Source organism: Lytechinus variegatus, chromosome 6 (assembly GCF_018143015.1).
Source record: "Lytechinus variegatus isolate NC3 chromosome 6, Lvar_3.0, whole genome shotgun sequence".
NCBI classification, from domain to species: Eukaryota; Metazoa; Echinodermata; class Echinoidea; order Temnopleuroida; family Toxopneustidae; genus Lytechinus; species Lytechinus variegatus.
The window spans coordinates 17,582,297-17,608,013 of record NC_054745.1 but is presented as its reverse complement, the minus strand read 5'-3'; the positions used below and the strand labels follow the sequence as shown (position 1 = coordinate 17,608,013).

At 38.3% G+C, this 25,717-nt stretch overlaps 1 protein-coding gene and 1 long non-coding RNA gene across 2 annotated transcripts; one reads left to right on the top strand and one right to left on the bottom strand.

Annotated features, from left to right (window-relative positions):
- Window positions 1–16,585: 16,585 nt before the first annotated feature.
- Window positions 16,586–17,642, bottom strand: LOC121416546. Its single transcript, XM_041610038.1, has one exon. It carries the CDS (start codon window positions 17,627–17,629, stop codon window positions 16,628–16,630), a length of 1,002 nt encoding a protein of 333 aa, XP_041465972.1. The 5' UTR covers window positions 17,630–17,642; the 3' UTR covers window positions 16,586–16,627.
- A 2,927-nt stretch (window positions 17,643–20,569) lies between these two features.
- Window positions 20,570–23,887, top strand: LOC121416545. Its single transcript, XR_005970197.1, has 3 exons — window positions 20,570–20,610; window positions 23,213–23,332; window positions 23,872–23,887. It is a non-coding gene; the product is annotated as an uncharacterized LOC121416545 (long non-coding RNA).
- The last annotated feature ends 1,830 nt before the right edge of the window (window positions 23,888–25,717 follow it).

Sequence of the window (25,717 nt, the reverse complement as noted above, 5' to 3'; positions counted from 1 at the left end):
GTCAGGCCCGTCATCCACATCGTTCCTGGGCTGTCATAGACACCGAGCTATGGCTGACAGTAGCTTCGACTCCCGGTCGAGCAGCATTTTCATCTTTTGGGGGTAACCAGCCCTTTCGGCCATACGACCGGTCGTTTCGGCGGGGTAATTTCCCATCCTCAGGATATGCCAATACTAGACAAGGGGCAACTCGGGCCCCTGGCGCCGCGCCTGCCCCCTCCCGCTCCTCACCAGTCTGTTTCGCCTTTAACGCTGGGTCATGCCAACGCATTGCCTGCCGTTATGCTCACCGGTGCGGAAAATGCTCCTCAGCAGCACATGGCTCACACGCCTGCAACTCTGCCGCTGCAGTTGCCAAACAGAAACCTAGCTCCAACTCCAATTAAACTTGGCAGCATGCTCCCATTTCTTCGACGGCACCATAATAAACAGAATGCAGCGTTTCTGATTTCTGGTTTTAGGTTTGGCTTTTCCTTGGGTTTCACAGGCGAGCGTCGCTCTGTGTTCTCGCGTAATTTGAAATCGGCTAGGGAGCATATGGACATGCTGTTGGAGAAAGTTGGTAAGGAAGTTAGTTTAGGGAGAATGTCGGGTCCTTTCCAAGACCCGCCTTTCGATAACTTTCGCTGCTCCACGGTAGGGCTCGTCCCAAGCGAAATCCAGGAGAATTCCGGCTAATTCAGCATCTATCCTCTCCTCGCGGGGCTTCGGTTAATGACCACATTGATTCCGATTTATGTTCCGTGAATTATACTTCTTTCGACGAGGCGGTTGATCTCGTTGCTCACTTGGGAACTAATGCTCTCATGGGAAAACCGATATCAAATCCGCTTTTCGTTTACTACCAGTAAATCCCTCCGATTTTGACCTTCTGGGGTTTTGCATTGATGGCGCGTATTACTTCGATAAATGCTTGCCAATGGGCTGCTCAATTTCGTGTGCCCATTTTGAGCGTTTAGCACTTTTCTTGAGTCATGTTGCCGTGAAATTGCGAATTCAGAGCAAATTTTGCATTATTTGGATGATTTCTTTTTCGTTGGCGCAACACAGCAGGAATGTCGTTCCTTGATGTATCATTTTAGGGCAATGTGCGAGGTTTTTGGCGTCCCGATAGCGGAGGAGAAGACTGAGGGGCCCGTTCCCACTATCACATTTTTAGGGCTTGAAATCGACGCGGCTGAGCAGAAAGTTCGGTTATCCAAGGAGAAAGTAGACGTGTTACAGGCAATGCTCATTGATTTTGTTAAGATAAGCTCTCGTTGCGGCAGGTGCAGTCGCTAATTGGCAGCCTTAATTTCGTGTGTAAAGCCGTGGCTCCAGGAAGAGCCTTCCTAAGGAGACTTATCGATCTTACTAAAGGGGTCCGCACCCCCAACCACCAGATAAGGCTTTCACGCGGCGCGAAAGAGGACATGCAAGCCTGGCTTACGTTTCTGTCCGATTTCAATGGCACGGTTATGTTTTCACACTCAACATGGGTAACTAATGCTCATTTTCAGTTCTTTACTGACGCTGCGGGTAGCATTGGCTTTGGTATATCCTTCCAGGATAAGTGGGCTCAAGGGAGACGGCCAGCTGAAATACTGGAGAAAAATTATTCCATCGCTTTTGTAGAGCTTTTCCCAATAGTAGTCGGTATACGTATGTGAGGGGGGCTCTTCTATCTAATTCCAAGGTCTTATATTGGTCAGATAACAGTTGTTCATGTTGTTAATTCCTTAACTTCAAAATGTCCTAGTGTAATGAAACTGGTTCGTTTGCTTGTAGTTCTTTGTTTGGAACATAATATTATGTTCAAAGCACGTTACGTGCCAGGCTCTTGCAATGAAAAGGCTGATGCCCTCTCTCGTTTTCAGATGGACAGGTTTCGCAGGTTAGCTCCAGACGCAGATCTGGCTGGCAGCAAACTTCCCGCCCATCTTTGGAGCAGCTTCGTATAGAGAGAGAGAGCATCTGTTGTTTTCCTCGCGGGCGCACAGCACTCATCATACTTATAGGAACGCTTGGTCTGTGTTTAAGCAGTTTCGGCTGCAATATCATTATGATATAAGTATAGGTCCTGACGTTGAGCAGGTTGCTCAATTTATTGCTTATCTCTCTTGGAATGGGTATGCGGGGGCAACAATAAGTACTTATATTTCAGGCCTGGCTTTTACGATGCAAACATTGGGTTGGCCTGATGTGACTGACGCTTCTGTAATCCGGCGGCTGATAGACGGGTGCAGGCGGAAAAATGCTCGCCGTGATACCCGGTGTCCCATTACTCTGCCTATTCTCAATTCCATCCTAAATTCATCGACTCACGTATGCGTTAATACGTATGATTTGGCATTGTTTCGGGCTGCCTTTCTAATCGCTTTCTTTGGTTTTCTTCGAGTAGGGGAGTTCACGTCTCGATCTATGATTTGGCATTGTTTCGGGCTGCCTTTCTAATCGCTTTCTTTGGTTTTCTTCGAGTAGGGGAGTTCACGTCTCGATCTAGACATGAACCCGTTTCTTTATCAGACAGTCAAGGAAACTCCCGCTTTTGCGAGAGCGACAGAATCTCGAATAACAGGGATTTGTGGTCGCATGACGTAACCTTTTAGGATCTCACCGAATAGCTTTCCTGTACAAAGTGAATGGGGTTTTTTTTTGACATACCCTCACTAAAAAAATTCATATAAAAAAAGCACCACGGTGGCGGATTTTTATTTTCAAATATGTTAAAGAAAACTAAATTTCTCATCTATATTCCAAAAAATAGAATTCGCCACCGTGGTGCTTAGACGCTATTGAAGAAAGAAGACACATTTATGCTGAAAAATGCAAGCAAAAGTTCTCGTAAGAGGAGGTTAGTCTCTGCGTTCAGCCTTTGTGCCGCGATACTCCGCTGCATGTTGTAGCCGAACGTGTGGTGTGTGTGTACTGCGTGTACAAAGTGTGCATAGAGCTATGGTACTACCATGGACCTTCCATGATCATGCTGAAAGTTAATTTGGGTACGGCATTACGTAATATATGATAAGAAAGACTTGGAAAATATATTCGTTCCTATGGTAATAACCTCTAACCAGCTCTCCGGCGGTTTAGTGCAATGGAAAATGGACATGCAGTTCTCGATAATGTTCATAATCTAAACCATTGATCTCACACCCTGTTCACTGCTAGCATAGATCATGGTCATGATCATAATGACATCATGATATTGCTTTTAACTCATCTGGGCTGGACGTTTGAGGGAAGTTTGGACATGCATGGATCGAACTGACAGGCAGACTTTTATAATGCACTTGATTTGATGACCGCTAGCCCCAATACTTTGCAGTATGTTTGTTTTGAAGGTGAATACAGTATACTTTTTTCCAATTCGTTGGCTTCGTCAACCAGCCAATGATTGTTTTAGGACAGACCTGTATTCGGCATGTTTTGAAATTGCATATCGACTAAATAATTTCCATGACTTCCGCCGGCACTAGTAGTGGAAATAATATTATAATGTATTGATTATGGATTGTGCAGCAGATCATAAGCTGAAGATGAATGCTCAGGTGGAATTAACATGAAAGTTGGATATTACGGATATACATGACGGTGGATCCAAAAATATGGTCTAATTACGGCACATTTAACGTCCGGATTAAGGGTAAGTGATGAACGAAAATCAAATTGAATGCTTGACAATAAATAAGAGAGAGAGGGGAAGAGAGAGGCACATGTTTTAAAGATAACAATGTCCCGAACAATGCACGCGTACGCATTTTCACCGCTCTTACCGAGTGTTTCGCACACATACATAAGGGTCTGAAAACAGCCGAGAAAGACTACACAGGGCGAAGGTTTTCAGCGGTGATTCACGCTTCGGTGAACGCAATTATCTCGAAAAAGGGACTTTTCAAACGATTTCGGAAAACCGGGAGTTTCCCTGACTGTCAGAAAAAGATGTTATTATTCAAGGGATGGGTAATCAAGCAAAACTGCGCATTATGATTGCGAAGTCTAAAACAGATCAAACTAGACTTGGATGCTCGATTTTAATTCCACAGAATGTTGTTTGTATTTATGCCCACTTCGCGCTGTAAATGATTACCTCGCTCTGCGGGGCTCGTGTGGCTCTGCATTTTTCCGTCATTTTGACTCGTCACCCCTAACGAGGCACAAATTTGGCCAAGTTTTAAAACGTGCCATTACTTTTTGCGGTTTACCCGTTGCTCACTTCTCTTCCCATTCTTTCCGTATTGGGGCTGCAACTTCTGCAGCCATGGCGGGTGTTCCCGATGTTTGCATTCAAAATATGGGGCGCTGGGCTTCAAACACACACAGATTGTATATTCGACGACCTCTCCCCCTTAATTTAAGCAATTTTGCTAGTATGTCTATCGCCTTTCTGTCTTAAATACCAATTTAATATCGACCTAATTTTTTATGATTTTGTTATTGACAACCCTCTAACAAGCAGTAGATATTAACTTTACTCTCTCTCTCGCTTGTTGCCATGGTGACGGCGATGGTTACCTTACCCACTAATAGCTCCATGGGCGCAGGCAGACTTGCTCGCCCACTGTTATTACACGTACGTGAATCCCTCCAACTCAGTGTAAAAAGTGGGCGGAGCTAAATCGGATTTTCGCGCCTAGCAACCCCGTTAGCAACGCCTGTAAGCATCGATCTGCTCACTCTCCATAATGTCTGCGATATTAAAATCCTAAAAACCAATAGAATCGTTAAAATTTAGTAAGGCTGTGAATGATTATCATTTACATTGACTATCGGTGTACAAACTCGTACCGAATTTACCAGCAAGTGACGGTTATATTACGAATTACCAGCCTTTTTAATGAGTGATACAAAGTGCCAAAATTTATGAGAATACAGTGTAAATTTTGTATAGCATTTCAAAATCCTTAATTTAAATATTTACATATTTTTTCATTGTTTTAAAAAACATCTTATTACATTTAGTATAATTTTCCCGAACTGATAACGTTGATAGATTACTGTTTCTCGGCTTTATGAGGAAATGGGAGGCCTTCAAAATCAGGTTAATCTTTGTTATATTTCTAAAAGAAAATTGTTAGATTCGAACTACTATACCAACTGATTGCCCGAAGGAGGGTTATCATCTCATAATGTTGTGTAAATGATACATTACAATATATTTTAGGAGTGTAGTAATCCATGTTAGATAACATTTTTAAGGATGAGTTTCGTAATGAAGAGAAAAATCAAGTTCATTCTTAGCACGCGAGCCGCAGAATGATAATTTTTAGCGCGCGCAGACATGGTTGATCCCCTGGTGTGTCCCGCGGGATTATCTAGTCCCATACTGGTGTCGGGTGGTATATTCCACGTACCTTGTCCCCTTGCAGTGACCTCTGTTGAGTTATATAGTGCTTCATTTTGATACTCAATCCGTGAAATATCGATATCGAAAAATGCACGGAATAAACCTGAAACATATTAATGATTTAATTTTCGAGAATTATTATTTCTTTCCTGCATGAATTACAAAACGTCAATCTTATAGGTCAAGAATCATGATAGAAATTGTCAAGATTTGGAAAATATAAGTTTGCCGAATGTCATCAGTATCTCACTGTATGTTAAACAGACAATATAGAACTGTATTTTTTGTAAATTCCACGGTCGCCTTAAAGAGATGGTATATACAGAAGAAGAGGAAGGGCCGGGAGCCGGGTTCAGGTGTCTCAAGCGGATCGGGAGAAAGGGGGGGGGGTCCTTTTCCCACTCTCTTTCAAATAACCTTATTTTCTAATATTAATTCCTGTTGTTTATCGTGGAATTTTACCTTTTATCATAATTATAATTCTATACAATATGAGGATCCTACTATAAGTTTTCAAGCTGTCCTGTTCAAGATTACTGATTTTTTTTTCTGTGGGTCCCATTAGCCCCTTTTTCATCAATCATCTTCTCGGTGTCTCTGCTACCAAGATTGACTAGGGAGTGGAGGGAGGGGGGGCGGGCATAAGTTATCATCACTCACTTTCGCCCCAGACAAGTGCCTGTTTGATATATTTTATTGCAAGGGCTTCTCTTTTCCTCCTATAATCTCCCTGTTCTCTCTTCCTTTTGTTTTTGTGTTTGTGACATTTTATATCTCAAAGATCAGCTCTCCCAATCTAAATTTCAACCGTCTCATATTATTCCTTCCCATCTGTTATGGTCAAGTTCTCCTCCAATAAAACTAACCTATTAATATTTGCCCCTCTTATTTCTACCGGCCTGCAATCTCATTTTGGCCCTTTTCAGTATCCCTCATCGACCCCTCCCCATTGCAACTCACCATGATTTTAAGTCATTATCACGAGTCATTATCACGAGAGCATGGATAGGAATATTGCAGATCTATAAAATTGCTATTACTTTGATTTTAAAATAATTTGAGTACCTCCCCCCCCCCCCGGCGGCCATGCAGGTCGGTTTTATATGTCGCATGATGGTAAAAGGTGGCCGTGGAATTTACAAAATATACACTTTTTCTATATTTTCTGTTTAACATATACCGTGAGATACTGATGACAAGATATTTCCCAAACCTTGTCAATGTTGTACATTTTTGACACTAGGCAGTTTGACTTTTTGTAATTCAGGAAAGAAATAATAATTACCGAAAATGAAATAATTTATGTGTCAGGTATATTCCAAGCTTTTTTAGATATCGGTAAACTATTAATTTCACAGATTGAGTATCAAAATTAAACACTAAAACTGTACAGTGGTCATCGCAAGGGGAAAAGGTACGTGGAATATACAACCCGACGCGGTATCGGACTGGATAATCCGAACGGACAGTCAAGGCGATCAGCCCTGTCTGCACACGCTAAAATCTATTATTCTGCGGCTAGCATGCTAAGAATGAACCTAATTTTTCTCTTCATTACGAAACTCATACTGAAAAATGTTATCCAACATGGATTGCTACACTCGTAAGTTGTATTGTTATGTATCATTTACACAACATTATGAGATGATAACCCTTCTTCGGGAGAACGGTATAGTAGCTCGAATCTAACGATTTTCTTTTAGAAATATAACAAAAATTAACCTGATTTCGAAAGCCCGACAGTTCCTTTTAAGCGATGGAGAAAATAGCCTACCAACGTTATCAGTTCGGGAAAATTATAATTAAAGTAATAAGATGTTTTTTAAAGCAATGAAAATTTGTGAAGATATTGAAAATAACGATTTTGAAATGCTATATGAAATTTACGCTATATTTTCATAAATTTTGGCATATTGTATCACTCATCAAAATTACTGGTAATTCGAAATCTTATCCACACTTGCTTGTAAATCTGATATAGGTTGATACACTGATAGTCAATGTAAATGATAAGTATTCATAGCCCTACTAAATTTTAACGATTCCATTAGTTTTTAGGATTTTAATATCGCATACATTTTGGAGAGTGAGCAAGACGGTGCTCACATGCGTCGCAAAAAAAGATTGCTAGGCGACCTACCGCGAGAGGGCTTTTATAATGGCGGGCTCCGCTGAGTTGATACATAGCCTATAGGTGGTTCACGTACGTGATTAGACTTTGGGCTTTGCTACTCTTCTCATGTTTATGGTAATTATGTACCCCCCCCCCCTTAGAATGTACAATTGGTGCCGCTGTTTCTTTCCTTTTCTCTCTTCCATGTGCAGTTATTGGGAGTCTCAACGTGGGCTGTGTCAGCATTCCACGGAATCGTACGAGAGGAAGGGGACAAATCACCTTTCGCTGACGTGGTCAGTCCCGCTCTACATGGGGGCGGGCCCTCACAACTCGGCGCGTGCCCGAGTCATAAAAAACTCAATACATCCGCGAACTGGAAGACCCTTGATTTCTTTGTCGCGGAGCGAAATCACTAGACGAACAGCTGTTTTACCTCCGTCGAGCAATCGCTGGCTCGGACGTCGCGAACGATTGGACCTTTTTTATTTGCAGATGTATTTGATGACACATCATTTTACATTTCGGTATACATCATTTGGAAGATGCTTTTCAGAAAACAATTTTTATTAAACTCCACGGAAACTGCATTTACTCGCCTCTCGTGTATTTTGTCTTGGTTGAGATAACCGTTACCTCTGGTATACCACTGTTCTTCATCGCCCCGCCCACTCCATCACCATCCTTCGGACTCTACTCTATCAAAATTAGTGCTTTAGTCAAAGCCATACTGTTTCTTCCCTTCAATTCCCTATTCCTCTTGCAACCTTCTCAAAATGAATATTGCATGATCATCCATCGTACCTTTCTCTGGCATAAAACCAAAGTATATCTCATCCCCGGAGGGGCACTTACATATATTGGTGGTACGCAGTCAGTCGGCAAGCCCCTGTGTTAATGAGCAAATGGGCCAGATTTATCCAAGTCCTCTCGTGGCTGAATTTATGTCCCTGCAAAATCTCGTGAATTGTGAGACTTTCTTTCTCAAAGAATTTAACCACTTTCTCCTGGAGTAAAATTGATTATTTTTGTACCATTGGGAAGAGTAAATGTTACTCTTTCATATTGGTTATTTCTTTTGAATAAAATATTTTGATAAATAAGTAATTTTTTTACGAGAAAAGATGCATCAAACAGAAATTTCTTCCTCTGTTTTCACTTGCAAATTGTGCAACATTTTGTGTTGTCGGTACCAACATTATTTATATCATCAGAAAGCTCAAACTCTATACTTTCTTACAATGTCACTCTTGATATGTGGCATCTTTTAGATGGGTCAGCAGCCAGCTTTTTCCATCAAGATGCAAGACGAGATTTCTAAAATTTCTGAGTAACATAAAATCCTGAGTTCTGATTGGCTGAATAATGTTTTCACAACAACAGGCGCGGGTTATTTGAAGAGATTACCACATGGTGAGTGTGACCTTGCAGAGGCCCAGTGTGGGGAACATTGGAATTTGCCTGGGTGTGTGGTCTCTGTGACCAATCAGAGTGCAGTATCCTTGTTTTTGAGCTGCTAAATGTACTTGGCCTATGAAAAGCTGGCTGCTGACCCATCTAAGATACATCTTCTTATACAAATTATATCATATTAAAGCGTAGATCTTCAGCTTTATTATGATCTGAAAATCATTTGTACTCAAACAGAAATCAAGTGTGAAAACAACAACATTTGTTGCATGAAAACAATCATTTTGTTTCATGTTTTATATCAAAAGTTTTCCCTATACTACAACATTTTTTAAAGAATTCCAAACACATGACCTGAAAGAATGATTCTTCTTTACAAAGATACCAAAAACATGAAATTTGGTTAATATTTAGAGCAGCAATGGCAGAATAAAAAGAGGTGTTTTGGTTCGCACCAAGCTCATTAACTATGCAAAAACCCTATAGTCATGAATATCACTTGGATAAAAGAAGCTACTTTTTCAGGGCTTGCCGACTGACTGTAAGGGGACGTGCCACTTTGATGACTCTCTTTTTCAGACCCAATTTTCAGTTCTCTAGATACTCCGAATGACAGCTCAGAAGCCGCCCAGCCCCGCTCGCAAGACCCCCGTTACGAGACATCTCAGTTCTCCAGCGCAGCCCAACCAAAATTGTCCAGCGTGAGCACCGCATGCGAGAGATGCACGTATGTCTTTGAAACTCCCTACATAATGACTAGTAGCCGCTCTATGCATGGCGAGTGCATGCACAGCGCTATGTAGACAGCCGGCAGCCGTCTGTTTCAAGGAGTTTTTTAACATTTTCCTTTTTTTTCTCCTCGTACACAGACGGCTCTCTATCGTGCAGCCTCCATTAGGGGACTTGCAATGCAAAATCCCCCCGTCGGGGCTCTTCAATTTTTGTCTTTAATGACTAAAAATTTTGAAAATGCAAATTAACAGGCCTCTTGGCATTAATTGCCAAAAAACCGGATTGATTGATTGATTTTGAATATGATGGCGCTCTTCAATCTCTCCAGATAATACGCGCCAGTCGCAGCTTTCGTAAGTAGGACGTCGTCGGCAAAGGGGATCCATACGACGTCAAACCATTGGTGACGATTTTTATATGAAGTATTAATACAGATTAATCACCCAACCACCTATTATTTTAGTAGGTCCTACGAAATTAAAAATCTTCGAGGAATAAACATATTAATACAAATAGAGAAATTAAATATCGCGCGTGCTAAAAGGTTCTTCGTGAAAAAGGGCACAACAGCTAACCAATCGGCTACTAGCATGACTAGTTAAAGATAATTTCTTAAAGTCTTAGTCAAATAACAATTCAACTGTGACATCACATACAATTTCACGTTATTCTTATTATTTTGTTTTGTCTTTTCTTATAAATAGGAATATCAATCCTTTCATGTCTAGTGTTTGAAGAAAATGACACACACCTAACTTTTCAAAACGGTTAGTAGCATATATAAAACATAGTAGTTCCCGCGTATAATCGGGATTAATCAACAATTGTTTTAGATTCGGGTCATTCATCTTAAGTTTATTAAACATGATGCGTCTCTCCTTTACATATTTTGAACAAAATAAAATATAATGTTCAATAGTCTCAAATACATTGCACACCTCACAGAGGCCTGAAGAGTGCTGTTTAATTTGAAACATATAATAGTTTAATTTGCACTTACCTATTGTGATTTGATGAAGGAGGCATTCCTCTCTCCGAGAAAAACCTTTTCTATAAGCCTGCTTAAAGACATTATCGTGAATAGCATATAAAAATCTACCATTTCTAGACGCATTCCAATCTGCTTGCCAGACACCTTTATAAAATGTCATACGTGAGCATGTAAGTTCATTTACAGTGTTTGGTAAAACGATGTCTATAAAAATTTTCGCGGCTCCTTTCTTGGCAGCTTTATCGACGATCTCATTGCCGTTAACATTACAATGTGAGGGAATCCATTCAAAATTAATACAGATATCTTTCAAACTAAGTTTATGAATTTTGAATAAAATTTCATTAACAATAGTGTTTTTTTATGAAATATGAATCAATCATATTCAGTGCCGACAAAGAGTCGCAAAAAATTACAACGGAACATGGTTTATCAAAGGAGTCTAACCACTCAAGTGCCATTAAAATGGCCATGAGTTCAGCTCTCATACATTAGATAACCTGAAATACTTTTTTATTTTATATTGCGGAAGATAAAATGCTGCCCCAGTTCTAAAATTATCCTGTTTGGATCCATCAGTATATACATGTAAATAACCATTCCACACAATTCCAATTCTTTCAAGAACGATCGATTTCATCTCGGCCGTTAGCATATCCTTTTTTCTAATTATACGATGTGCATAAAACGACACAGGAGGGCGGGACAAACGCCATTCCGGTATTTTTGTTGATAAGTTGTCTTGCTTCTCTACAAGTACCTCATCACTACAGGCTCGAAGATTGAAAGGTTTTTCCCCTTCCTTCCATTCGTGTCTGTTCGTATGTTCAATGAGAATTTCTCTACTTGGATGACATGAAGTACTAAACAACAAATAATATCTAAATTTATCATTAAACAGTTTTCTCCGAAGATACAACGGTAATTCACCGGTCAAAATTTGTAGAGACTCTAATGATACATTGTATATCGTTCCTGTAATGATTTTCAAAGCTCTATATTGTATAGAGTCAAGCTTTTTCTTCAGAGATGTACAAGCAGAATCATACATTTCACTTCCATAGTCTAAAACAGATAAAATAAGACCTTTGTATATCATCATTAAAATTTCATACCTATTCCCCCAGAACGTACCAGAAACGCAACGTAATAAATTTAATCTTTTCTTACATTTATCAATAATCGCATTAATGTGGCTAGACCAAGTTAGTTTCGAGTCTAACCACATACCAAGAAATTTGAACTGCTCACAATGAGGCAAAACATGCCCATTTATTTTCAAAGTAATATCTTTCTTTTGTTTATTGGTAAAAACTAAAACTACAGACTTAGTGTGAGAAATATTTAATTTCCATCTCCAGCACCAGATTTCGATTTCATGGAGGGCTTCTTGCAGCTTATGGCGAACCAGATCTAAGTTTGAGCTAGTAAACCAAATCGTTTTACTCCACTTTCTTTAATCTTTAAGTCATTTAACATCAATGTAAAAATGACAGGACTTAATGAGCTCCCTTGCGGGATTCCATGCTCTAATACATACTTTTCTGACATACTATTGTTAACTTTCACGTTACAAAATCTATTTCTTAAGAAAGCTCTAATAAAGAAAAATAATTTTCCACTAATATCCAACATTGAAATCTTTTCAAGAGACCTCCTTTCCATAACGAATCATACGCCTTTTCCAGGTCTAGAAAAACTGCCACGGTGTATTTTTCTCCTTCAATGCTAAATGAACATCTGTTTCAAGCCTGACTAAATGATCTCTGATACTACGATATTTGCGGAATTCTGATTGAAGTGGGTTTAACGTTTTCTTATTTCCATCTAACAAGTGGAATGCCTCTGGCCGTCTCACCTGCATCACGCGGTTCAATATAGCAGCAGTGCTGACTTTGAATACTACTCTAACTCGCACAAGATGTTCAGTGATACATGGTTACTCTTATGTCCACTTTTTATGAACTAGACCAATAAACTTACAGAGATATGATGGTTATTCAACAAAAAACCCCAACATGGCCAAAGTTCATTGACCTTACATGACCTTTGACCTTGATCATGTGACCTGAAACTCGAACAGGATGTTCAGTGATACTTGATTACTCTTACGTACAAGTTTCATGAATCAGATCCATAAACTTTCAAAGTTATGATGGTAATTCAACAGATACACCCAATTCGGCCAAAGTTCATTGACCTTTGACCTTGGTCATGTGACCTGAAACGCGCACAGGATGTTCAGTGATACTTGATTAACCTTATGTCCAAGTTTCATGAACTAGGTCCATATATTTTCTAAGTTATGATGACATTTCAAAAACTTAACCTCAGGTTAAGATTTCGATGTTGATTCCTCCAACATGGTCTAAGTTCATTGACCCTAAATGACCTTTGACCTTGGTCATGTGACATGAAACTCTAATAGGATGTTCAGTAATACTTGATTAACCTTATGGCCAAGTTTTATTAACTAGGTTCATATACTTTCTAAGTTATGACGTCATTTCAAAAACTTAACCTCAGGTTAAGATTTGATGTTGACGCCGCCGCCGCCGCCGTCGTCGGAAAAGCGGCGCCTATAGCTTAACTTTGCTTCGCAGGTGAGACAAAAACCAATTCAGACGGTTTTTAATCATTTTCTCCATGACTTTAAACAGGGTTGATAATAAAGAAATAGGTCTATAGGACGACACTAAACTAGGATCCTTTCCAGGTTTCAAAATAGGTATTTGAACAACTTCATACCACTGACAAGGGAAATGTGAAGTTTTCCACGGCATATGTCGTTGTACACATCTAAAATAACATCAAGCGCTATTTGGGGTAAGTTTTTTAACATAATCGAATGAATATCATCCTTACCTGGCGCTGAGTTTTTCAAATCTTGTAAAACACTCTTCATTTCATTCATGTTAAAATCGTCATTAATGCAGTCATCATTCGACATTTCTTTACATAAATTATCTTCATTTCCACCATCATTATTATAAAAAGATCTGTCAATAGACTTGAAAAAACGGGCAACCGCATTAGCCTTATCTTCAGATTCACTAACGATATTGCCGTCAACGATTAGATTGTGGAAAATATGAGTATTCATTGCGCTATCTCTCATTCCTTTTACTTGTTTCCATACTTTTCCGATATCTGTAAATCTATTCATTTTACCGCAGTATTTAGACCAATAGTCATATCGTGCTCGCCGTTGCACCTTCTGAGCAAATGCTTTCTTTTTCAAGTATAGTTGAACATCATTTCTATCATAATATCTTCGTAATCTGTTTTTAATTTGATTTCTCTCCGCCATTGGTGGCGGAAGCCAACAAATTTAGGGGGTGTCCCAGGGGCGGATCCAGGATTTTGAAATAGGGGGGCGCCAGCGGCGAGGGAGCGAAGCGACCGAGCGGGGGGAGGGTGTGGGAGGGGGGATACCCCCCCCCCCTCCCACGGCAAGGACTTTTTCAAAAAATCATGTCCAAAAGTCGTATTTTGAGAGCACCTTTAGAAGAAAAATGCACACTTAAATCACTGTAACTTCATGAATAAAAGACACATACTGACTCATTTAGGAGCTGGTTTCCAGTCACACACCGTATAAGCGGTCATTCAAAACATACATTTGGCAAAGGCTCTTCACTTGCTTGCATCGTGTGATTGAAACGTCAAATTTAAATGATACGAAACTGAGACTTGTAATCGATAAGTTCCGAATAATTCATTCTGTTTATTGTCATTTGTGTATTTACATTGTGTGTTTCAAACGAGAATTGTTTAGTCGTATGGCAACATGCATAAAATTTGGTTCTTTTTTCCCCAAAATGCACAGTAAATTGTTACAAACTACAGAAAAAAACGACATCATCTTCTGGTAATCAACCTTTTCCCTCGTATTATTTTCAAATCATCTTCAATAATCCAGTCATTCTGCACAACCTCAAAGTAATATAATGCTTCTTAAGGCATGTAAGGGGATTCTCGTCATTAATACAATTTTGCTCCTTGATAATTCGTTGGAATGATTGCTTCGGCGAAACTTAGTTGGGGCGCCCTGGATAACATGCCTCTGAATCTACCAGAAAGTGTAAAAGTTAGTTTACATTAAATACAAATATGTCTGACCTATACATTTCAGTGAAAACGTACATGACCAAGGCAGAATGATAATGCTGCGCACGTGGCGCCCGATATAGGGCTTCATCTTTGAGTGAAGAAAAATCTCGGGGATAGACATTATCATTCGCATCGTTGACACTTTCTCTCGCGATCTGTTACTTACAAGTTACACGTATTTGCCATAAAGACGGACAAACGCATGTTACAAAAAACACAAAATTTCGGGAAAAAATGATATCCAATCCAACATCTTCACACTGGTCACTGCACTGCAACTCCCGATTACAAGTGGTGCAACTTTCCAACCAATCGACTTGCGCGCCCTGGAATTCCGGAATTTACATATTGCAATACAGTATGACAGAGGTGCATTTGTGCGAACACAAAGGCCATGAGCGTAAGTTAAAATATAGTTTTGACTAGATCTAGCCCTTGAAATTGACTACATTGTACCAATCCAGTAAAACAGTAAATATAACCATCAAAAAAAAAATCCGGCGAAAATAGGGGGGGGGCGCGCGCCCGGGGCGCCCCCCTCTGGATCTGCCACTGCTGTCCACCTGAAATTTTGGGATAGACATCTTTAAAAAAAATTTGACAAGCAAAAAAAAAAAAAAAAAAAAAAAAAAAAAGGTCATCAACCTAATTTTTTTTAGGGGGGACAACACACGTTTCAGGGGGGCCCACGTGAATTTAGGGGGGACGCAGGAAAAAAAATTGACAAGCAAAAAAAAAAAACAAAGGTTATCAAACAAAAATATTTAGGGGGGACACGTCCCCCCCCCCCCTGCCGCCACCGCTTTTTGACATGCTTCGTTCCACCAGGGAGTTATTTTACCTCTGTTTTCTCCTCCTATTCGCACTCGACGAATGCACCTTTCCGAAGCATTCAAGATTATCTTAACTCTAATATCATATCGTCCTTGAATATCCAAATTACATGCTGAGTAATGTCTCTTGTAATTTAGATTAAGTAATTCATTTTTAATAGCTTTTCTATACTCTTCCCAGTTTACGTTTCTAAAACTCCATCTACGACCTATATCTGCATTTTCTTTAATATTTACGTTATTTGTCTGTATTAATTTCAACACAATTGCATTGTGGTCGCTGCCAAAGTTATTTGTCAATACTTGCCACTCAATACTACAAGCTAGTTCCTTGGAGACTATAGATAAATCCAACATGGAATACGAACCAAAGTGCGGGTCTAGTCTTGTTGGTGATCCGTCATTGAGTAACGCTAGATCATTAACCTCCATGAAAGATTCAACAGTTTTTCCGTTGGAGTCAAGCTTGCTGCTCCCCCATAGAGGATTGTGGCTATTAAAGTCACCTAAAATAATAAGCTTCCCTGGCACATTTCTAATCATGAAGTTTAATTCTTTTATAATCCCTGCAAAAAGATTGAACTATAGTTCAATCTTTTTGCAGGGATTATAATAATTGATAATGGAAATAATTCCTTTCTTTGAAAAAATATCTACCCTTTGATATTCGATGAACTCTTGGACTTTCATAACCTGGAAAGCGATGTCCTTTTTAAAATACATAGCTAGACCACCTCTCCTACCATCCTGTCTGTTTCTACAAACACAAAAGTAATTAGGAATGAACGACACATTAAAATCATTAAACCATGTTTCCTGAATACAAATAATGTCTGGGTTGGAACCCAGTAAATTATTATCAAAAAGAGAAGTTAAAGTCCGACCCATGCGAAATCATGCCTTGAGCATTCCACTGGACTATTACTAGATCAGAGACAGACTGTTTTATTTAAGGTGACCCTTGACCATTTCCATGGTTATGTCTGTCTTTAAGAAATTACGACTAGCATGTACAACAGATTCCAAAAACTGATCATCGTTTTCCGACTGTGGTAACTTACGTATCACAAATAGAATAAACATAATGAAATCCAGGGGTGCTACACTCATTAATGTGTTGACAGTATCTTTCTTTTTGTTATTCGAATCAGTTCCTTGCCCTGACTCCTATTTCTTTCCCGCCTTCCTTCATTGTTCCTTTGTACTCGGATTGGGCGCGGAATCTTTGATTGTTGGATTGATTCGTGGTCAGATGCCATTGAATTTGAAATGGGACCAACATTCTTTAGTTTCCTTTGAGTGTTTTCTTTAGTATCGCTAGTACTAATGGTCTTACTGGCTTCTTCCACAATTTCACTTTTTTGAGTGCGATACACCCTAGTCGCTTGTGCGTATGTTATGTTTTCCTTCAATTTAACCTTTTGTATTTGTTTTGCCTCTATGTAAATTTTGCAACCTTGATACGCCGCCGAGTGTTTATCTCCACATCTAAAGCATTTTCGATTTTCCTTTTGTGTGCACTCTTCAAAATCATGTTCCCCTCCACATCTCACACATCGCAGTTTACCCTTGCAATTTTCCTTCATGTGCCCAAAAAGTTGACATTTGTGACACCTTGGCACAGGTGGACTAAAGTTGTCCACACGTTTAAGCTCATACAGAAAGTTTACTGTCTCGGGTTTATTCTTGCCTTTGAAGGTGATGAGAACTGATGGGGTTGGTACTATTTCACCATTGATTTTCTTCATAAAACGCTTAGCATGAATTACCTTCTGATCTTTCAATACTTCTGCAATTTCCTCATTACTTATTTGAGTATCTATTCTATGAATAACACCTTTCGTTGTGAAATCATGATTATCTTCATAACGCGTTGCTTGAACGTCTACACCAGCAAGCTTGGTTAGTTCCAACAATTTCATGACTTGTGTGTCATTCTCACATTTCAAAATCATCATATTTTTCACTTTCTCTTTTCCATTCAGATTGCCTACGAGATTATGAATTTCTTTGAACACCTGTACTGGGTTTGCTCTGCAAATATTCTTATTTTCAAGTCCAACAATGACTACCCTCCTACTTGAATGCGTGGGAGTAGAGAATTTGGGCATTTTACTGTTCTTCTTATTTATAGTACTATCGCTATTGCTCCTAACCCTTGCCCTTTTCTTAGCCGATCGGATAGAATTTCTATTGACCCTTATAAAAATCGCCAATGGTATTTGAATGGTGCCGAATGGTAGTTGAATGGTAATCTGAATGGTAAATGGTACGCGAATGGTATTTAAGTGGTGTTTCAATGGTAAGTTCTTAATGGTAATTGGTAGTTTATTTAATGGTAAATGGTATACCATATACCGAATGGTGTTTCAGTGGTATGTGACTAATCATATGATTGGTATGATGAATGGTATACCATTTACCCAATGGTGTCTCAGTGGTATTCAATGGTGTCTCAGTGGTATGTGCTTGTAATGGTATGATTGGTATGATGAATAGTATACCATACATCCAATGGTGTCTCAGTGGTATACAATGGTGTCTCAGTGGTATTCAATGGTGTCTCAGTAGTATGTGCCTGTAATGGTATGATTGGTATGATCAATGGTATACCATACACCAATGGTGTCTCAGTGGTATACAATGGTGTCTCAGTAGTATATGCCTCTAATGGTATGACTGGTATAATGGATTGTATACCATGCACCAATGGTGTCTCAGTGGTATACAATGGTGTCTCAGTGGTATTCAATGGTGTCTCAGTAGTATGTGTCTTTGATGGTATGACTGCATGGTATACCATGATATACCCAATGGTGTCTCAGTGGTATACAATGGTGTCTCAGTGGTATTCAATGGTGTCTCAGTGGTATGTGCTTGTAATGGTATGATTGGTATGATGAATAGTATACCATACATCCAATGGTGTCTCAGTGGTATACAATGGTATCTCAGTGGTATTCAATAGTGTCTCAGTAGTATATGCCTCTAATGGTATGACCGGTATAATGAATGGTATACCATGCACCAATGGTGTCTTAGTGGTATACAATGGTGTCTCAGTGGTATTCAATGGTGTCTCAGTAGTATGTGTCTCTATAATGGTATGACTGGTATGATGAATTGTATACCATATACCCAATGGTGTCTCAGTGGTGTCAAATGGTGTCTGAGTAGTATGTGCCTCTAATGGTATGACTGCATGGTATACCATTATATACCCAATGGTGTCTCAGTGGTATACAATGGTGTCTCAGTGGTATTCAATGGTGTCTCAGTAGTATGTGCCTCTATAATGGTATGATTGGTATCAATATGGTGTCTTAGTAGTATGTGCCTAGTGGTATATAATATAATCATGTTGGATAATTGTAAAGCTATAGTGGCTTAGTGGTGTTTGCCTAATGAATGCCATTTGTGTTAATGCTGAATGATATGCCCAATTGCATTACCCATTAACATAATTCCGAAGATTTAAAGAAAATATATCAAAGATTAAAAGGTATTTAGAGTTAATTAAATATTTGACCTGTGACTTTTATGCGAGCAGCTTCCCCAAATCAAGTGTAATCGCTCATGATTGTAAACATGGTCTCTTTGCATTCTTTTAAATTGTCTTTGTCCTTATTAAGTAAAAGGTCTATATGTGTTTAAATATTATTGATCCAGTGGTTATGATACAATATTATAAATTTTTTATATTTTACTATTGTACATAAATTTAAATCTGATGCAATGGGTGCATGCACAAATAAAATCAATCGGTCAATGAAATCTTTTTTGATAAAAAGGGTTTCAATTTTTAATTAATAAGTTTTATTCTATTTTTATAATCATTTTGCTTGTTTATGGCCGCTTTTTATAAAAAGAACTATATATTTAGTGTTCCAAGAAGATATTTGCAATCAATCCCAAAATTCGATCAGATGCAAATTTACAGGTGATGATACATTAAGTTTATCTAGAACATATCAATTTGGATTTTTTTATGGATCAGTTGCAAGTTTGCAATGAAAAGTATGACTCTCATGATTTTGGAGTCTGAAATTGATTTGCGTTCGATTGCTTCGATTGCAAGTTTCTTGCAATGCCCCATATTTTGCTAAAAATGAATTCACTGTTGGTTGTCTTGGTCCCCCAACCTCTATCAAATTCCCATCTGCAAACCCTGATTTGGTCTGTCTGCAACGTCAAAAGCCCCATCTGACCCATTTGTACGCTATTATAGCTGCTTCCAATCCTGAATTATTTCACCCTTTTTTTACAAATGATATTTCCAAAATTCTAATTCTATTTTAGGCTCTAAATATTCTTTCCCACTTGTGGACGGCGTTTATAAAGAGGAGAGCTATTCTATAGGCCGGCATTACTTGATTGAAATGATTTATCCACATGGTCTTGCTCCCTCACCCCTATCAAAATTCCCTGCCGCCATACAGGGTATAGTACAATGTAACAGAAAAGAAATCTACTGAATGAAATCTCAATTTCAATCATTACAAAAGCAAATTAAAAGGGAAGAGGAGTGAGTAAAAAATATATATATAAAGGGGAAAAAACAAGAAAAGAAAAAAGGCAAAGAAGAAAAGAAAGATTAACAGAAAAGAAAAAAAGACAACGAAAATAAAAAAGAAAATAGAAAAAAAAGTGAAGGTGATTCCAAGATCCAAGGAAAACAGTGGCATGCACTCACGCCATCATGGTTTCCAACCCAGAACCAATCGAGAGGAAAAAGAAGACACCCCTGATTTGGTTTTAATTCACCCCCCACCCATATCGGGATGTGTATTTATCTTGGCGAAGAAGTCCCCTCCCCCCATATTTTGTCATAATTTATCCCCCCCCCCCACATGCTTTGGCGGGAGGGGCCGCTTGGCTGCTTGCCAGGTAGCTCTATTATACGTGTTGTTATCGCACTACGCGCGCACGCGCGAACGTCTAACCGCCAAGTGCAATATTTGAAAAAGAAAACTCGATCTACCGGTACTACCGTTTTGCTGTTGATAAGTCCGTCGATAATTCATCAAAAACTAAAGGAACACGGGTCAAATTCGGACAGCGACTTCAAAGTCATTTGTAGAAGGCTATAACAGTAAGTTCTATAACAATTTTCTTTGATTTATTTCTCAAATTGTCTCAAAATGTTAGATGTCGTTGTACTGCCACGACATGCACGACCACTGCACTGCCACCGTCACTGCCCCGTTGGCGCTGGCCGCTGCTCTACGGGCCGGGACGTGGCTTTGACGATAGGGAGTGCTTATGGTTTATGCTTTGTATTGGCAGAGTTAAGATCGGCGAGCATTGAATAGTAATTCGCTCATATTGCCTGATGTTTATTGTCAATGTTTTACAAAAACCATCTCTGAATACATTGAATTCGTGAATGAATGATTTGTTAATGCTAATGTCAAGACTGACAAAGTTTTAATTGTGAATAAATAGACCGTTACTGCAAACGTTAATTTACTGAAATTGAAAACTTGCCGACAAATATTGCTTTGAAATTAGGCCTATAATTTGTTGTTGTTGTTGTTGATAGATGTTGGTAAATGAGATAAAATGGAGGTGAAACATGGTAAGGGTCCTAAAGTTTAAAAAATGATAAAGGCTACGCAGGTCTATAACTTTGCTACACTGTACACACCACTCATTGCACATACTATTTCAATGGTAAAATGTGCACTTTGTGTGTGGAACTGTGACTGGACGGAGTGACAAACGATTCCTATTCAATTTTTCTACAGAGGCTGCAATAAATATGCAGAGAAAACTGGCGCTAATGCAGTTTTGCACCGGCCGATTACCAGCATACCTCATCACCAAAACTTGTTCCCAAATGTCATGACAGGTCTCTCAGTCACATTTCGATGTTAATATACCCACCGTTTTTCAAAATATTGGGAATGGCTGTATTTAGTCTTCGATCTCGACGTCGTTGATCTAATCCGTAGACATCACTTCGCGGATCTCTCGGATTCGCCGTAATATTTATATGGACTGAAGTTAGCAACCAAATCATGCTAACATGTGGCAAACAAACTGCCAGCATGCCGCATGCGAATCTTTTGATCGCATAACTTCGGTCCATATCAACATGACGGCGAATCCAAGCGATCCGCAATATTTTGAAAAGTGGTGGGCATATTGTGTATTGATCTCAAAATGTGTGTAGACAATTCTGGTGGGGAGTTTTGCTTGAAGTTGCATGCACAACGAACAATTGTCCATAGACTGTGTACAACGGATAGATCGTCTCCGCACAGCGATTCGAAGACCGCTGATTGGTCAATAGCGCAGATCACGTCATGACCACGTGGTCCCAAAAATAATTCCTTTGGACTGCGTGCGGAAGTATCGATAATGATATCCGGTCATGTTGTGTACACGGTAAATGGTCTTGGTTCGTGATCGGATCGCTCCGGTATCGATCGAAAATTATCGAAACTGCAATTTCATGCATATTCACGCGACGCTCCAAAACCCGGAAGCCAATTGACTTTATGCACGTTGCGATAGACTCTACAAATTCCAATGAACACGATGACATATAGACGCTAATTTGTAAGATTTTGACGGAAAAGCAAGAAGTATTCAAAATTCGCTTACCTGTGCGGTATCGGTGAGAAAATAGATCCTCTGAGAATACCTTTCATAATTCATATAAAATATAGGAAAATTGAAATTCTAGGTCGATTTTGGTACGAGGTGATAGGGAATTGCACACTTGTTTTGGTGGAATTCTGTGTGGGGAAACAAAAGGCTTGCACTGCGCATGCTTACTATATTTTCATTCATAAATTGGTTCTCGGCAGTGGCTGGATGACGTCATGTAATAAGCAAAAATGTACACGACCGCTACGTTCACGCTCCGCTATCCGTTGTACACAATTGTTCACTGTGAGTTGGCTGGTGTGAAACTGCATTAGTGCCGGAGGGTATTCTTAGATCCTTTCATGGGGCTAGGCATATCAATTTTTAAAGTAAATTTTATCCTCTTTTAAAGTTAAGTTTGTCCTGTGATTACATTTTATCTGTTTTTATTTATTTACTGAACAAAACTTGCCTAAAAAACGTCTGGAGTTCATCCACTGGCATATGATTGTCCATGAACGGATCCATGATTTCTCAAAGGGGGTAGTGGGGCACATTTTCCCAAGGAAACTTTAAATAACAAGCAAACCAAAAAGGAGATCCTCTTGTATGAGACAATATTTTTAATATAAATATTTGCTGTAACTTTCGAAGGGGGGGGGAGAACACTTGTGTAAGAAAGCCACATTTTTATCAAACACATCAACTATTGCTCTCAAGGTGGGGGCACAGGTCAAATGTGCCCACTTGGATCTGCTTCTGCGATTGTCAATACCAGAAAAATGGAATTTATGTCATCGATTACCCTCTTGAAAATTGCTGCTCTAGAAATTTGATTTCAGATGACATAGCTATTACTAGTATAAAGCATGCACAGTTATAATACAGCCTTGTCTGAACTACGCTGAAATACTATCACATTTCCTTATTTTTATCCTAAATTCTGGGCTGGTAATCAGAGGTCCATGAAAAATATCTTTAACATTAAAGTTCTAAGATCATTATTTTTCTATTACTATATTAGTATTCTATTTTTGTTTGTATCTGCACATACATGCAGATTTTACAACACTTAAATTGATTTTATTTCATTTTCAAAGTTTGGACGACGGATACACTGGATGATAAGGTAGATGATCCAGCCTTATCTTGGAATGACACGACGGGTGTTGAACACAGAAAACGTACCGTGTACAAGAAACAATTGGAGTTTATGAAAGGTAGGTGTGTAAGAATTTTCTTCAGTAGAAAAAAAATGCAAAGCTTCATGAGATAAAACAGATTGTATTCCTGCAGTGGCATAGCTGAAAAAAAAACCTTGTCAGGAATGGTAAAAAATCCTTAGAAAGGACAAATGTCATCCCTATTTAGAGGAGCACACGTCTTTTCTGACACCCCCCCTCCCAGAAAAAAAATCAGTATGTTGGCTGAGGGGGAAGGGTGGACACTTTTTCCCCAGGTATTCATTTGTTGTGGTATTTGTCATCATTGGGGCAACCTCCCATTATATAATAGGTTATTGTCTACCCATCTATGGTTAAACATAAATTTATTTATCATATTTTACAAAATGTTTTGTTGATATTTGTTAATTGGTATCATTCAATTGAATGGTAGAGTATACTGCAAATTTCTCAATATATAAAAAAATATATGAACTTCTAAAGAAAGCTTACACACATGACAAGCATTCATATTTTGAACCCTTAGCTAATATACTGTCCTTTGCATTGTTTTCATCCAATATTTCTTATTACAGCTTCAAGGAATTAATCCTGCCGGGTACCCATTCACTTCATCTGGGTCTAGTGATGCACAGTGTGGATGAAATTCGGGCTGAAGGAAAACACACCATGGCTAGGACTCAAATTCACGACCCTCTGTTTGAAAGGTGAGAGTCAGAACCACTAGACCACGACGTTCCCAGCTGATGTCATATCCCCACTTGTTCTTTTGTATTTTATTACAAGAAGTCGCGCTAATTTACATTTTGTCCTCCGAGAACTATAAAAAATGGAGTGAAAATTTATTTCAAAGACATGTCCACCCTAACAAAAAAGTTGATTTGATTAAAAAGAGAAAAATCAAACATAAAAATCGGATGAAAAATAAGAAAGGTATGACATTTTTAAGTTTCGCTCAATTTCACTTAATAGTTACATGCACATCCAGGTCGGTATGCAAATGAGGGAACTGATGACATCACTCATTCACTTTTCTTTGTTTTTTAAATATGAAATATTATAATTTTCTCCTCATTGTCCTATGAAATAAAGTTTTATTTTTATTTTTTATTGTCAAATCCGTAAAAAATTGAAATATTGTACAATTCAAACAATGAAAACCAAAACAAAAAGTGAGGGTCTTATTTTGCATCCGATTTAGATGAAATATTTTGCATGATGCTTGCCTGATTTTCTCTGTTGATTCAAAACAATCTTTTCTGTGGTGGACTAGACCTTTAATGTGAAGATATGCATTGCTGGAAATAATGATATGATACTTGGGACATATCATACACACATGTATGAAAATATGAAATAATTATTTCATTTTATAGAATAAGCCTAACAAATATTCCTGACGATCGTGTGTACATTGGGTTAATTTTTTACCAAAATGTTGTTAAATTTCAAATTCAATAACTTTGTTATTATCAGATTTTAATGAAATTTTCAGCATGATCCTTTTCTGATTCATTCTCTCCCTACCAAAATCTCCCCTTTTCTCATGCTTTCTTTCTATGGTCCCCTTCATTCTCCTTATAACTATGTTATATGTAAAGTGTAACCGGTCGTCCAACCAATTTGATTGAAGGGCTAGAGGTACTCGAGACTGAAAGCTATGTGATATAATTCAAAGTGTACATCAGACAAACAAAAAACACTGAAAATCTCATCCAAATTTGTTTAGGATTAACAAAGTTTTGACGAATTAAAGTTGTTATTTTTTGCTAAAACTGTTCTCTGCAAGTCCTCATAAATATACAAGATCACAATTTATATATTTTTTGTATTATATGAATTTAAATTTTGTCCAAGCTCGGTTGTAAAAAATTACGATTGACTACTGATTTACTGTGTAAGACAATATAACACAACAAAAATAGACAGAAAAGAAATAAGTGGGTATCTTGTATATATTATTTTCTATATATTTTGCAAAAAAGTCTCTATTTTTCTTCTGTTTTTTAGTTTTCCAAATTGAATAATTTTCTTTCCTTATTTTCCTTATATTTTTTTTCTATGTGTGATATATTATTTATTTATTAATGTATCATTATTGTATTTATGATAAACTTTTGGCGTGTTTCTACAGTAAATCATTAAAAACGGTTTATCTTTTCCGGACTCGAATTACGATTGACTACTAATTTACTGTGTAAGACAATAATCTTTCTCACACATATTTAACACAACAAAAATAGACAGAAAAGAAATAAGTTGGTATCTTGTATAGATTATTTTCTATATATTTTGCAAAAAAGGTCTCTATTTTTCTTCTGTTTTTTAGTGTTCCAAATTGAATAATTTTCTTTCCTTATTTTCATTATATTTTTTTTTCTATGTGTGATATATTATTTATTTCTTAATGTATCATTATTG

What these genes read in the sequence shown, in the direction of transcription:
- LOC121416546 (XM_041610038.1), bottom strand. Translation starts at nt 17,629, where the DNA reads ATGCCCAAATTCTCTACTCCCACGCATTCAAGTAGGAGGGTAGTCATT.